Below are 15,760 nucleotides of genomic sequence, written 5' to 3' on the forward strand. Positions count from 1 at the left end.
GACCAAGCGTACTGCTCCTCATCAAAAGCCTGTGGAAATGTGTCTTCAAAAGCTGCAAGAAACCAACAAGGAAGACGGTGCTGTGGGTATGTTTCCAGGAATTCATCCCTATTGTTCCCAACAATAATGGTCTTGGAATCAAATACCTTCAATCTTTTGTCATACTTTAGTTATCCCACACTACTCAAGTGGTGGGATGGTCATGTTTCTCTTCATTGGAACAGTGTGTTAGTTTGCCTCATGAATTACATATTCTTTGGTAATCCGACTGTGTTTTAAACTGTAGCTATGCCCAAAGTAATTGCCCTTCGGTGATGAGTGCAGTTTTTTGTTTGTTTTTTAAATATGTTTTTAGAGCATTTCTGCTTTATTGGGCGAGAGACAGTAGATATCAACAGGAAGGATGGGAGAGAGAGGAGGGATGACATGCAAGACGTGTCGAACCAGGAACCTTGTGATTATGTGGTATGCGCATTAGTGTGCTTCGCCACTAAGTGCCCCTAGAGTACAGTTTTTTTAACTGAATTTAATTGAATTGAATCATAATGTGTTTCATTCTTTAGTATTCCATCCACTTTGTTCAATCCTTTTGTAAGATTTATGTAATGCCAGCTTGGCATTGATTTGTTCTGGCTCTTGTTTTCCAGGTGCTATGTGTTGAGTTCCTGGTGGCATTGGGGGCAGCAGTTCTCACTATCGTCGCCATGCCATTCTTTGACATCGTGACCAACGTGATGATGCTGAACAGCGTCAGCATTCTGTCCTCGGTGTTCCAAGTGAGCGCCCAGTGTTTTGCTAAGGAGAAGAAGAGATTCATAACACCCTCAATCATCTCCATCACCCTCATACTGGTGGGGTACGTGCTCTTCACCCTGAGTTACCTGTTAGCAAACAGAGATATGGCCACCCCGGTCGGTATGGCCATTACTGGGACCCTCTTGGTGTCCTTGAACTGGTGGGAGAACTACAGTACCCTCTTTGAGAACCGCTTCCTCAACAGTGTCTCTGAGGACATAGGGAAGTCCAGGATCATGGTGTGCATTCTCTCCAGCCTGGTCAGGATCTTCGTCACCCTGGCAGTAGTAGGGGCATACATCCCTCTCTCAGGCCAGGACTGGTCGTCAGTGACATCAGTTCCGGGCAATGTGAGCACAGTCATTGGGGTCTTAGTGGCCATCCAGATATTGTCCTCGGCTTTATGCCACTGGTTTGTGGTGGTGGCCTGTAAGATGCATGTACACCGGCAAAGCTTCATTCTACCATTGTACCTGGCCTCCATTGGTGTTCTGGCAGCATTCCTTGTTCCTGTCCATGTCTATCTCAAAAACACAATTGACCTCAGCATCTCAAAATACTGTAATAACATCACTCTTGGAGTGGGCCTAGGCCGCGATGTTGACTGGTTTGATGAGCTGGTTCTAGACATCACTCACACTATCTGTGTCCGGGACATGACAGACCGAAAAGAGGTGGTCCTGATGATGGGAGCTGCATTCTGCTGGTGGTTGGGTTTGATGTTATCCACTGTGTACATCTGGTTCCTCCGGACCCAGCGCATTGAGAGGACCCAGGACCTGTTTGTACGGAGGCTGTATGAGGGGGCCTTTCTGGAACAGTCTATGTTGCTCAATACACGATTTGACATTCAGAAGAACATCAAACAGAAGAGGCAAGATTTCCCAATGTTTTGTGAGGAGTGTGAGGTGTTTGTCAAGTGGAGTGTTTTGTGTGTGTGTGTGTGTGTGTGTGTGTGTGTGTGTGTGTGTGTGTGTGTGTGAGAGAGAAAGAGAGAGAGAGAGAGAACGGGAATGAGGTTGTCAAAATATTTTTTCTAAATCTGTAATACTGATATATCCCCCACCACCAGGCAAGCAGACCCAGTTACTGTATACTTATGTGCAACAATGTGGCATGAGAACTATGATGAAATGATGAAAATAATCATCTCAATGTTCAGGTAATGTGTAATATTTATACTCAATTCATAGTGACAAAATTAGTCACAAATACAAGTATAGAGTACATCAAATGATGAATGTTAAAATCATATGAATAGTTTAACAAATATGTTTCTTTACTAGGCTGGACAAATACAGGCCAAGGAATCACCCAATAAAAGATGTGAGCTTTGAGGCCCACATTTACTTTGATGACGCCTTTACAGACGTTAAAGGGAGTAAAGAACGGCATGTCAACGAATATGCAGAGACCCTGTCAGAAGTAATCCGTGAGGTTTACATGTAAGCAATATTTGACAGTAAATACCGATACATTAGAATAGAGTTATAATAGTCTCTAAATCCACCAAAGCAAGATATGAATACCATCAGCATTACATCCACTTTTCATTTTCTCTTTCTTTGATCACCAGTATTTTCTTTGAGGAGCCAGACATCTTCAAAATGAGGTCTGACCTCCCAAGCCAGAGAATCATACGCACCCCCTACGGGGGACGTCTGCAGTACAACCTCCCCCACGGAAACCTACTGATGGTCCACTTTAAGGACAAGCTGCTGATCCGCCATAAGAAGAGATGGTCTCAGGTGAGAAAATATTGTACACTTTAGTCACATTTCATATTTCATTTATTGTCCTAAGTAAGATATTCTTAAGATCAAGGGTATGAATCAATCTAATCTAGTCCCACTGCATCATATGTTAGATTTAGTTAGAAATAATGTCGTAATTGTGTGTTTTTTGCAGATTATGTACATGTACTATATCCTCGGCTGGCGACTCAATAGGAAGTATTTCAAGAGGTTTGAGAGAGGTGAAGATAAGAGCGAGCTGAGTGAAAAGCTGAAGGTAAAGACAAATAAAAGCAGACACACAGGCATGCACGCACAAAAACACACACACAACCATCTCTTCTCATATTTATCAGATGCACTTAATTCTAATCTCGTTACCTAGTTGTGCATCATTATCAAATGGATGAATTTTTGTATTCTTCTAGAAAGAGAAGGACAATACCTATCTCCTAGCACTGGATGGGGACACAGACTTTCAGCCCCCTGCTGTCATGCTCCTGATAGATCGACTGAAACTTTACCCACAAGTAGGGGCAGCATGTGGCAGGATTCACCCTACAGGCACAGGTAGGCCAATCATATAAATATAACTTGTCTGCTGTGATTTTTGTTGGTTTGAAAGGGGATTCACATATAAAATGACTCATAAATGAAAAATCACAACTTAAAAAAGTAATTTTCATCTGTTGAATCTTATGTCTCTGCATCTTACGCTTCTCCTCTACCAGACAGCCACAACTGAACACATCATATGGTTCTCCAAACTAACACAGTTCCCTTAACATAATACTGGCCTCTAAGAAACCAAATGTACTCAGATGTGGTATCAGAAGTGTGAGTATGCTGTGGTATCCCCCCTAGGTCCCATGGTGTGGTATCAGAAGTTTGAGTATGCTGTGGGCCACTGGATGCAGAAGACTGCAGAGCATGTGTTTGGCTGTGTGCTCTGTAGCCCTGGCTGCTTCAGTCTCTTCAGGGGTTCAGCCCTCATGGACGACAATGTTATGAAGAGATACACCACCAAGGCCACTGAGGCCAGCCATTACATCCAGTATGATCAAGGTAGAACTTTATTCGTCAACATTATCATGAGTAACCTGTGAACTAATATTGATGATCAATTAATGATAATAATAATACATACACATTTATCTTTAATGCACTTTGTATTTGTACAATATAAAATGCATTTAAATAATAACGACTATACATCGTAAAGATGCAAAAAATCTACAACATTAATAATTTTCCTTCACATCTTTAAGGTTGATGATATGTCGATTCCAAGGTTGATTGTATATCCAGTTATAACGTATAATAATGGTAGGCACATACTGTACCCTACAGTCAGATCTCCAGATCACACATTTCCCTCTGTTGTGTCCCAGGTGAGGACCGTTGGCTGTGCACTCTGCTACTGCAGCAGGGCTGGAGGGTGGAATACAACGCTGCATCCGATGCTTACACCAACGCCCCCCAGGACTTTAAGGAGTTCTACAACCAGCGGCGTCGCTGGGGGCCCTCCACCATGGCCAACACCATCGACCTACTGGGCACAGGGAGCCTGACCTCCCAGAGGAACAGCTCCATCTCCAAACCCTTCATCCTTTACCAGATCCTCAGCATGGCTGCCTCCATCCTGGGCCCGGCTACTGTCTGCATGATGACTGCAGGTAACTAACCACCACCACTCTAACTGTTGGAATCTTATAGCTTTTATCAGCTCCAGATGCTGGGAGGTTTCGTCTGAGGAGTGAAATTGTGGCAATGAAGACATTATGTCCACACTACACAGGAAAACATTCATGATTATTATTATTATTATTCAGAATCCTGGTTATCTTTTCTCTTTCAGGAAGTTTCACATTCATCTTCAGTGTCGATTCCAACGTTGCCTTGCTCATCTCAACAGTGCCCCCTGTGGTATACCTGGGACTGTGCTTCAAGCTGAAATCTGACATGCAGATCACTATAGCAGCCTTCATGAGTGTGATTTATGCATTGCTTATGACGGGAGTGATTTTGTCCATCATAGGTAAATGATACACTACACTAGGTCCTTAATCACAGTCAACATAAATAATGAACCATCTCTGCTTGTAGAACATTAGACCAATTGTTTTGTTCAAGTAATTCTATTTGAATATTTGCTAACAGATAAGACACACATCCACAAGATCCCAGGGTCAGAATGCCAGACTTTCACAACTTCTCATTATCAGCAAAACTAGGCTATGAAAACTATGTGTTTTCTCTATGATAATGTTAACCCTTTCTGTCCATGCAGGTAACATGATTCAGGAGCAGACCATTTGGACTCCGAGTGGCCTGTTCCTCATAGGCATGGTGTGGATGTATGCCACCACCGCAGTGCTGCACCCAGAGGAGTTCCACCTGATCATCTACGGCTTGCTCTACTTCATCTGCATCCCCAGCGGCTACCTCCTGCTGGTCATCTACTCCATGGTCAACATGAACAACGTGTCCTGGGGCACCCGCGAGACAGGCAGTCAGTCTGCTCCTCCGCCACCAGCCAAGGCCTCAGTCACACAGCACATCCAGCAGGCCAAAGAGTGCTGCAAGTGTCCCTGCTGGGATCATGGGATGGAGGTGAATCAATATGAGAAAGTGCCATTAACCATGGCTATTTCTGAGAACCCTGAGGTCAGCGCTGATCTGAACTTTCAGGACAATAGAAGGTATGTTAGTGACATCTTGAGGTGGCTTATTAGATGACCTCATCATTTGCGTGTGTAGCTTCCGTCATCCTAAATATTGTATTTGGGTTTGTATTTTGTTCCAGGGGTGAGGAACTCCATTCATGTGTTGAACAAAGTGAGTATTGGATATACTACTTTCTTATCCAGTGTGTGATTGCGAAATAAAACATTAGAAATTACAGTATACTATTTCTCTAACATGTAAAAAACACAGACACATCCTAACTCATAGCCTTTAATTTACAATGTGTTAACACCCCTCATCTGTATGTCTACAGGTTGGGTAGCACAACTGCAAAAAAAGTCCTATGATTTCTCTCTCAATGAGAATGTTCTTGTGAAGGTATAATGTTATTATTTGATCACTACGATATTTTGATTTGTAATACTGTAATTTGCACACTGACATTGAAATATGTGGGGGTTAAAGATTATACATTTTCAAATGACTCTTTAGTTTATGTTATATAATCATTGGCATGTGTTGAAAAGCATAATATTTGCCATTTTAGTATGTCAGAGTAGGTCTATTTGATAAGTTTGATAACTGTGTGTCTGATGTTCCTCAGGAAGAAGAGGAGTTTTGGAGAGAACTCCTAAAACGATATTTGGAACCTCTGGCTGAAGATAAAGGGAAACAGAGGCAAATTGCAAATGACCTAAAGGATCTCAGAAATAAGGTGAGCATGGGTTGTAGGACCTCAGATGTCTTCTCTGCACTTTAGAAAGCCCAGGCACATGTGACCATTCCCTTCACTGTATCCTGCAGGTTGTGGGATACTATTGAAATAGATTATTCACCTAGGGTTGAGTGGTTAGGGTGAGAGTCAAGGTATGGGTCAGGGTTAGGTTGGGGACGGATAGCAGCATGGTCCAAATAGGTTAAAGTTAGGATGCATACAAAGCATTGGGTTAAGGATTAAATTAGGGCTGTAGCTAGGGTTAGGGGTAGAGCTAGGGTCAGGGTTGGAGTTAGGGTCAGGGACTTAACATCTGAACGTGCCATTAATGAAATTACACCCCTCTTCTTATACAGTTGACTTTTATTTTTTTTATCTGCAACGCCCTCTGGCTGGTAGCAACCTTCTGCCTTCAGCTCATTGGACCGGCAATCTGTATCAGAATCCCAAAGCTCCATCTCAACGGGTCTTTCACTGGGGACTACATACAACTGGACCCAATAGGACTGATGTTTCTTTTGGGCTTTGCATCTTTACTGGTGGTGCAGTTTTTTGCCATGTTGTATCACAGGTGATTATCTTCATTATCCTTTTCTAAAACAAAGGAATATGCAGTTTTAAATCAACCCATTGATTAAGATATATCCATATCATGGCATTTGTAAGTAATATGTCATTTGCTTTTACAAAGCATTTCTTATGATGAACTATTATGTTGACTTTTTCCAACTATTACCGTTATTACATTCCACTCTATTGTGTTCATTCAGAATTTACACTCTGATCCATTTTGTGGCATTTGTGGATACTGAGTCTAAGAGTGGGAGGAAACTTGCCAAACAGTCGTCACAGGATTCAGTCGATGACCAAGAGGTGAGATACGTTTGATAATTGTATCAATCATGATAAAAGGGACCATGGAAAGTTTTGTTACAGGTGTCATTATCATCCTTGATAGAGGAGAGCTGGATAAGTGTGTCTTAATTCTCTGATGCCCAACTCTTCACAGATTCCTGACTTCATGGAAAAGGAGCACACATTTACGTGTATTCAGAATCCAGCCATATTGCCTTATGCAATAACTGAGGTGTGAAGTCCTACTGACTGCAGACAGTATGAAGGATCTACTGCTGCTCACCAGATGTTAATCTACAGTAGTTGAATGAGTTCAGAACATTGCTACTCCATGGACAAGAAGATTCCTCAAGAACATTTTTTTTTTATTCATTGAATTGGTCTTAAACACTGTGACCAAGGAACTGTTTTCATATCATTATCAACAAATTAATAATCAATTTGAAATGGTTGGTTTACCAAAGCAGTACAATCATATTAATCGCAACACCTTCATGTTTACTGTATCTCTTTACTCTAATCATCTGCTAATTAGGGAGAAAAATAAAATAAAATCTAACTTGAGGCAATGGTGTGAATGAAGCAGATCTGTTAAAATGCTCAAATAGAACAAAATGTGCACCAAGTTTTCCCTAAACGATAACCCATTTCCAGGTAAAGGCATGAGTAGGTCTATCCCTGAATTACTAACAAAAGGACCGCTGTACCGCTGTTGTATGTGGTCTTCAGGTTTGCTTTTGGTAGACATCCAAATATAACTATCTCTTAACACCTATTTTTATGATCACTAGACAGAAACCTAACCTGATTTGTATTCTACCTAAACCAGTCATTCGTAATGCTATTTCCTTTTGTACTCATCAATGTATCACACCTATCGATACATATATTCCTATCATTTCTAATATATCATGATCAATAAAAAGCAAAGAGCGAGGAGACGTTGCAATGATCAATAAATGAATAATGTCCCAGATGGGGTTATGACTCATTATCCCTTGTTTACTGGATTGACAGAAAATGCACTGTATAAGTGCTTTATGGTACACATATTTATTATTGAGAAAACTCATTAAAAAAAAAACTTCATAGTTTAACATTTGAAACATTATTTGTAATGATTGTATTTGGTAATCAGACTGTGTTTTAACCTGTAGCTGTTTCTCAGATATCCATGAAATGCACCAAAATGTATTATTCATAAATTCACTGACTGAGGTCTATTTAATCACTTATTTTTTATTGACAAATAAGTTGGCAAACTCCACAGCAAAACGGTGACTCCCCTTTCTCACTGCAAGTTTCCTCCCATTCAGAGAGGTCATATAAAACGTGCGCTGGCTCCACAGTGCATGCAAATAACAGGACAAATATGGATAGGGAACAGAGAGAACATATTTTCAGGTAACTCAATCATTTTTTATCATGAAATAATTTTCTTTTTTATTCTGCTAAATTAAAGTCATGTAACCTTGGGGATTAATTAAATATACTATTATATTATTATGATTATATGTTTTAGTACACAGAGCCAGAGGATAACACATGAAAGTATAATACAACATTTAGACACGGGTCTGTTCTATTGCTTTTGAAATGACCTGATCTGAATCAATTTATGTGATTTAAAATGTGGGGTAATCATGAGGTGATATAGCTATCACCATCCACAGGGATGTTTTGATGCTGAATTCTCTATGCTGTAGGAAATCCTGGGACACATTTAGAGAGGTCCCTGTCATCCAGGGTGAAGAGAACCCACGGAAAGGAGGGAGGTTTCTGAAATGGCTATCCTGCTCTACTGTTGGCCTTCTTGTATTTGTTTTTGCCATACTTAGTAAGGTAAGATTATTTTTTGAGGGAGGATTACATTTTTTCTTGAAAGGTGTTTTTTACTGTTAGAATGTGTGGTAATGCTTTGCTTTATAGTCATATTATATGAACCTAATATTTGACTTAATTCAACTTTTTTTAAAACAGGTACGAGTAACATTGAATCCTAGAGTAACTAATACTGTATGTAATTTTTGGTAATAATTATATAATTATGCTATGTCGTTTTTCTAACCCTAACTATTAGGCAATTAGGAGACTGTAAATAAATTGTCACTGAATTTGTTAATTCAAAACAATATCTATTCACATTTTTACATAATAAAGAACATGAAAAACCTGTAGGCTACAGGTTTAATTTGTTTCTGTTATTCTGAAAAATTTTCAGTCATCCTTTTTGCTCCTGATAACACTATCAAGTAACGTGACTCAGACAGTCCCAACTGGCCAGAAGCCATGCGCCCTACTGAGTGTCAGCTGTGCAATCATTGGACCAAGCGTACTGCTCCTCATCAAAAGCCTGTGGAAATGTGTCTTCAAAAGCTGCAAGAAACCAACAAGGAAGACGGTGCTGTGGGTATGTTTCCAGGAATTCATCCCTATTGTTCCCAACAATAATGGTCTTGGAATCAAATACCTTCAATCTTTTGTCGTACTTTTGTCATCCCACACTACTCAAGTGGTGGGATGGTTATGTTTCTCTTCATTGGAACAGTGTGCTAGTTTGCCTCATGAATTACATATTCTTTGGTAATCCGACTGTGTTTTAAACTGTAGCTATGCCCAAAGTAATTGCCCTTCGGTGATGAGTGCAGTTTTTTGTTTGTTTTTTAAACATGTTTTTCGAGCATTTCTGCTTTATTGGGCGAGAGACAGTAGATATCAACAGGAAGGATGGGAGAGAGAGGAGGGATGACATGCAAGACGTGTCGAACCAGGAACCTTGTGATTATGTGGTATGCGCATTAGTGTGCTTCGCCACTAAGTGCCCCTAGAGTACAGTTTTTTTAACTGAATTTAATTGAATTGAATCATAATGTGTTTCATTCTTTAGTATTCCATCCACTTTGTTCAATCCTTTTGTAAGATTTATGTAATGCCAGCTTGGCATTGATTTGTTCTGGCTCTTGTTTTCCAGGTGCTATGTGTTGAGTTCCTGGTGGCATTGGGGGCAGCAGTTCTCACTATCGTCGCCATGCCATTCTTTGACATCGTGACCAACGTGATGATGCTGAACAGCGTCAGCATTCTGTCCTCGGTGTTCCAAGTGAGCGCCCAGTGTTTTGCTAAGGAGAAGAAGAGATTCATAACACCCTCAATCATCTCCATCACCCTCATACTGGTGGGGTACGTGCTCTTCACCCTGAGTTACCTGTTAGCAAACAGAGATATGGCCACCCCGGTTGGTATGGCCATTACTGGGACCCTCTTGGTGTCCTTGAACTGGTGGGAGAACTACAGTACCCTCTTTGAGAACCGCTTCCTCAACAGTGTCTCTGAGGACATAGGGAAGTCCAGGATCATGGTGTGCATTCTCTCCAGCCTGGTCAGGATCTTCGTCACCCTGGCAGTAGTAGGGGCATACATCCCTCTCTCAGGCCAGGACTGGTCGTCAGTGACATCAGTTCCGGGCAATGTGAGCACAGTCATTGGGGTCTTAGTGGCCATCCAGATATTGTCCTCGGCTTTATGCCACTGGTTTGTGGTGGTGGCCTGTAAGATGCATGTACACCGGCAAAGCTTCATTCTACCATTGTACCTGGCCTCCATTGGTGTTCTGGCAGCATTCCTTGTTCCTGTCCATGTCTATCTCAAAAACACAACTGACCTCAGCATCTCAAAATACTGTAATAACATCACTCTTGGAGTGGGCCTAGGCCGCGATGTTGACTGGTTTGATGAGCTGGTTCTAGACATCACTCACACTATCTGTGTCCGGGACATGACAGACCGAAAAGAGGTGGTCCTGATGATGGGAGCTGCATTCTGCTGGTGGTTGGGTTTGATGTTATCCACTGTGTACATCTGGTTCCTCCGGACCCAGCGCATTGAGAGGACCCAGGACCTGTTTGTACGGAGGCTGTATGAGGGGGCCTTTCTGGAACAGTCTATGTTGCTCAATACACGATTTGACATTCAGAAGAAAATCAAACAGAAGAGGCAAGATTTCCCAATGTTTTGTGAGGAGTGTGAGGTGTTTGTCAAGTGGAGTGTTTTGTGTGTGTGTGTGTGTGTGTGTGTGTGTGTGTGTGTGTGTGTGTGTGTGTGTGTGTGTATGTGTGTGTGTATATGTGTATATGTGTGTGTGTGAGTGTGTGTGTGTGTGTGTGTGTGTGTGTGTGTGTGTGTGTGTGTGTGTGTGTGTGTGTGTGTGTGTGAGAGAGAAAGAGAGAGAGAGAGAACGGGAATGAGGTTGTCAAAATATTTTTTCTAAATCTGTAATACTGATATATCCCCCACCACCAGGCAAGCAGACCCAGTTACTGTATACTTATGTGCAACAATGTGGCATGAGAACTATGATGAAATGATGAAAATAATCATCTCAATGTTCAGGTAATGTGTAATATTTATACTCAATTCATAGTGACAAAATTTGTCACAAATACAAGTATAGAGTACATCAAATGATGAATGTTAAAATCATATGAATAGTTTAACAAATATGTTTCTTTACTAGGCTGGACAAATACAGGCCAAGGAATCACCCAATAAAAGATGTGAGCTTTGAGGCCCACATTTACTTTGATGACGCCTTTACAGACGTTAAAGGGAGTAAAGAACGGCATGTCAACGAATATGCAGAGACCCTGTCAGAAGTAATCCGTGAGGTTTACATGTAAGCAATATTTGACAGTAAATACCGATACATTAGAATAGAGTTATAACAGTCTCTAAATCCACCAAAGCAAGATATGAATACCATCAGCATTACATCCACTTTTCATTTTTCTCTTTCTTTGATCACCAGTATTTTCTTTGAGGAGCCAGACATCTTTAAAATGAGGTCTGACCTCCCAAGCCAGAGAATCATACGCACCCCCTACGGGGGACGTCTGCAGTACAACCTCCCCCACGGAAACCTACTGATGGTCCACTTTAAGGACAAGCTGCTGATCCGCCATAAGAAGAGATGGTCTCAGGTGAGAAAATATTGTACACTTTAGTCACATTTCATATTTCATTTATTGTCCTAAGTAAGATATTCCTAAAATCAAGGGTATGAATCAATCTAATCTAGTCCCACTGCATCATATGTTAGATTACGTTAGAAATAATGTCGTAATTGTGTGTTTTTTGCAGATTATGTACATGTACTATATCCTCGGCTGGCGACTCAATAGGAAGTATTTCAAGAGGTTTGAGAGAGGTGAAGATAAGAGCGAGCTGAGTGAAAAGCTGAAGGTAAAGACAAATAAAAGCAGACACACAGGCATGCACGCACAAAAACACACACACAACCATCTCTTCTCATATTTATCAGATGCACTTAATTCTAGTCTCGTTACCTAGTTGTGCATCATTATCAAATGGATGAATTTTTGTATTCTTCTAGAAAGAGAAGGACAATACCTATCTCCTAGCACTGGATGGGGACACAGACTTTCAGCCCTCTGCTGTCATGCTCCTGATAGATCGACTGAAACTATACCCACAAGTAGGGGCAGCATGTGGCAGGATTCACCCTACAGGCACAGGTAGGCCAATCATATAAATATAACTTGTCTGCTGTGATTTTTGTTGGTTTGAAAGGGGATTCACATATAAAATGACTCATAAATGAAAAATCACAACTTAAAAAAGTAATTTTCATCTGTTGAATCTTATGTCTCTGCATCTTACGCTTCTCCTCTACCAGACAGCCACAACTGAACACATCATATGGTTCTCCAAACTAACACAGTTCCCTTAACATAATACTGGCCTCTAAGAAACCAAATGTACTCAGATGTGGTATCAGAAGTGTGAGTATGCTGTGGTATCCCCCCTAGGTCCCATGGTGTGGTATCAGAAGTTTGAGTATGCTGTGGGCCACTGGATGCAGAAGACTGCAGAGCATGTGTTTGGCTGTGTGCTCTGTAGCCCTGGCTGCTTCAGTCTCTTCAGGGGTTCAGCCCTCATGGACGACAATGTTATGAAGAGATACACCACCAAGGCCACTGAGGCCAGCCATTACATCCAGTATGATCAAGGTAGAACTTTATTCGTCAACATTATCATGAGTAACCTGTGAACTAATATTGATGATCAATTAATGATAATAATAATACATACATATTTATCTTTAATGCACTTTGTATTTGTACAATATAAAAGTGCATTTAAATAATAACGACTATACATCGTAAAGATGCAAGAAATCTACAACATTAATAATTTTCCTTCACATCTTTAAGGTTGATGATATATCGATTCCAAGGTTGATTGTATATCCAGTTATAACGTATAATAATGGTAGGCACATACTGTACCCTACAGTCAGATCTCCAGATCACACATTTCCCTCTGTTGTGTCCCAGGTGAGGACCGTTGGCTGTGCACTCTGCTACTGCAGCAGGGCTGGAGGGTGGAATACAATGCTGCATCCGATGCTTACACCAACGCCCCCCAGGACTTTAAGGAGTTCTACAACCAGCGGCGTCGCTGGGGGCCCTCCACCATGGCCAACACCATCGACCTACTGGGCACAGGGAGCCTGACCTCCCAGAAGAACAGCTCCATCTCCAAACCCTTCATCCTCTACCAGATCCTCAGCATGGCTGCCTCCATCCTGGGCCCGGCTACTATCTGCATGATGACTGCAGGTAACTAACCACCACCACTCTAACTGTTGGAATCTTATAGCTTTTATCAGCTCCAGATGCTGGGAGGTTTCGTCTGAGGAGTGAAATTGTGGCAATGAAGACATTATGTCCACACTACACAGGAAAACATTCATGATTATTATTATTACTATTCAGAATCCTGGTTATCTTTTCTCTTTCAGGAAGTTTCACATTCATCTTCAGTGTCGATTCCAACGTTGCCTTGCTCATCTCAACAGTGCCCCCTGTGGTATACCTGGGACTGTGCTTCAAGCTGAAATCTGACATGCAGATCACTATAGCAGCCTTCATGAGTGTGATTTATGCATTGCTTATGACGGGAGTGATTTTGTCCATCATAGGTAAATGATACACTACACTAGATCCTTAATCACAGTCAACATAAATAATGAACCATCTCTGCTTGTAGAACATTAGACCAATTGTTTTGTTCAAGTAATTCTATTTGAATATTTGCTAACAGATAAGACACACATCCACAAGATCCCAGGGTCAGAATGCCAGACTTTCACAACTTCTCATTATCAGCAAAACTAGGCTATGAAAACTATGTGTTTTCTCTATGATAATGTTAACCCTTTCTGTCCATGCAGGTAACATGACTCAGGCGCAGACCATTTGGACTCCGAGTGGCCTGTTCCTCATAGGCATGGTGTTGATGTATACCACCACCGCAGTGCTGCACCCAGAGGAGTTCCACCTGATCATCTACGGCTTGCTCTACTTCATCTGCATCCCCAGCGGCTACCTCCTGCTGGTCATCTACTACATGGTCAACATGAACAACGTGTCCTGGGGCACCCGCGAGACAGGCAGTCAGTCTGCTCCTCCACCACCAGCCAAGGCCTCAGTCACACAGCACATCCAGCAGGCCAAAGAGTGCTGCAAGTGTCCCTGCTGGGATCATGGGATGGAGGTGAATCAATATGAGAAAGTGCCATTAACCATGGCTATTTCTGAGAACCCTGAGGTCAGCGCTGATCTGAACTTTCAGGACAATAGAAGGTACGTTAGTGACATCTTGAGGTGGCTTATTAGATGACCTCATCACTTGCGTGTGTAGCTTCCGTCATCCTAAATATTGTATTTGGGTTTGTATTTTGTTCTAGGGGTGAGGAACTCCATTCTTGTCAATGTGTTGAACAAAGTGAGTATTGGATATACTACTTTCTTATCCAGTGTGTGATTGCGAAATAAAACATTAGAAATTACAGTATACTATTTCTCTAACATGTAAAAAACACAGACACATCCTAACTCATAGCCTTTAATTTACAATGTGTTAACACCCCTCATCTGTATGTCTACAGGTTGGGTAGCACAACTGCAAAAAAAGTCCTATGATTTCTCTCTCAATGAGAATGTTCTTGTGAAGGTATAATGTTATTATTTGATCACTACGATATTTTGATTTGTAATACTGTAATTTGCACACTGACATTGAAATATGTGGGGGTTAAAGATTATACATTTTCAAATGACTCTTTAGTTTATGTTATATAATCATTGGCATGTGTTGAAAAGCATAATATTTGCCATTTTAGTATGTCAGAGTAGGTCTATTTGATAAGTTTGATAACTGTGTGTCTGATGTTCCTCAGGAAGAAGAGGAGTTTTGGAGAGAGCTCCTAAAACGATATTTGGAACCTCTGGCTGAAGATAAAGGGAAACAGAGGCAAATTGCAAATGACCTAAAGGATCTCAGAAATAAGGTGAGCATGGGTTGTAGGACCTCAGATGTCTTCTCTGCACTTTAGAAAGCCCAGGCACATGTGACCATTCCCTTCACTGTATCCTGCAGGTTGTGGGATACTATTGAAATAGATTATTCACCTAGGGTTGAGTGGTTAGGGTGAGAGTCAAGGTATGGGTCAGGGTTAGGTTGGGGACGGATAGCAGCATGGTCCAAATAGGTTAAAGTTAGGATGCATACAAAGCATTGGGTTAAGGATTAAATTAGGGCTGTAGCTAGGGTTAGGGGTAGAGCTAGGGTCAGGGTTGGAGTTAGGGTCAGGGACTTAACATCTGAACGTGCCATTAATGAAATTACACCCCTCTTCTTATACAGTTGACTTTTATTTTTTTTATCTGCAACGCCCTCTGGCTGGTAGCAACCTTCTGCCTTCAGCTCATTGGACCGGCAATCTGTATCAGAATCCCAAAGCTCCATCTCAACGGGTCTTTCACTGGGGACTACATACAACTGGACCCAATAGGACTGATGTTTCTTTTGGGCTTTGCATCTTTACTGGTGGTGCAGTTTTTTGCCATGTTGTATCACAGGTGATTATCTTCATTATCCTTTTCTAAAATAA

The 15,760-nt window shown here is 41.4% G+C and overlaps 2 protein-coding genes across 2 annotated transcripts; both read left to right on the top strand.

Moving 5' to 3' along the window:
* Positions 1-704: 704 nt before the first annotated feature.
* On the top strand, positions 705-7,024 carry LOC310802169 (chitin synthase chs-2-like; the record flags this gene model as incomplete). Its single annotated transcript, XM_083666461.1, has 14 exons — positions 705-1,689; positions 1,876-1,957; positions 2,082-2,240; positions 2,372-2,543; positions 2,704-2,805; positions 2,957-3,098; positions 3,393-3,593; positions 3,920-4,204; positions 4,387-4,566; positions 4,819-5,141; positions 5,821-5,931; positions 6,348-6,502; positions 6,702-6,804; positions 6,941-7,024. 14 exons carry the CDS (start codon positions 705-707, stop codon positions 7,022-7,024), a joined length of 3,084 nt encoding a protein of 1,027 aa, XP_083522587.1.
* Positions 7,025-9,075: 2,051 nt separating this feature from the next.
* LOC310802170 (chitin synthase chs-2-like) lies at positions 9,076-15,102 on the top strand (the record flags this gene model as incomplete). Its single annotated transcript, XM_083666462.1, has 13 exons — positions 9,076-9,192; positions 9,758-10,799; positions 11,094-11,175; positions 11,300-11,458; positions 11,591-11,762; positions 11,923-12,024; positions 12,176-12,317; positions 12,612-12,812; positions 13,140-13,424; positions 13,607-13,786; positions 14,039-14,450; positions 14,756-14,760; positions 15,047-15,102. The coding sequence occupies 13 exons, from the start codon at positions 9,076-9,078 to the stop codon at positions 15,100-15,102; spliced, it is 2,955 nt and encodes a 984-aa protein (XP_083522588.1).
* Between the last annotated feature and the right edge of the window lie 658 nt (positions 15,103-15,760).

This window comes from Argentina silus, assembly GCF_951799395.1.
Source record: "Argentina silus genome assembly, chromosome: 3".
Lineage (NCBI taxonomy): Eukaryota > Metazoa > Chordata > Actinopteri > Argentiniformes > Argentinidae > Argentina > Argentina silus.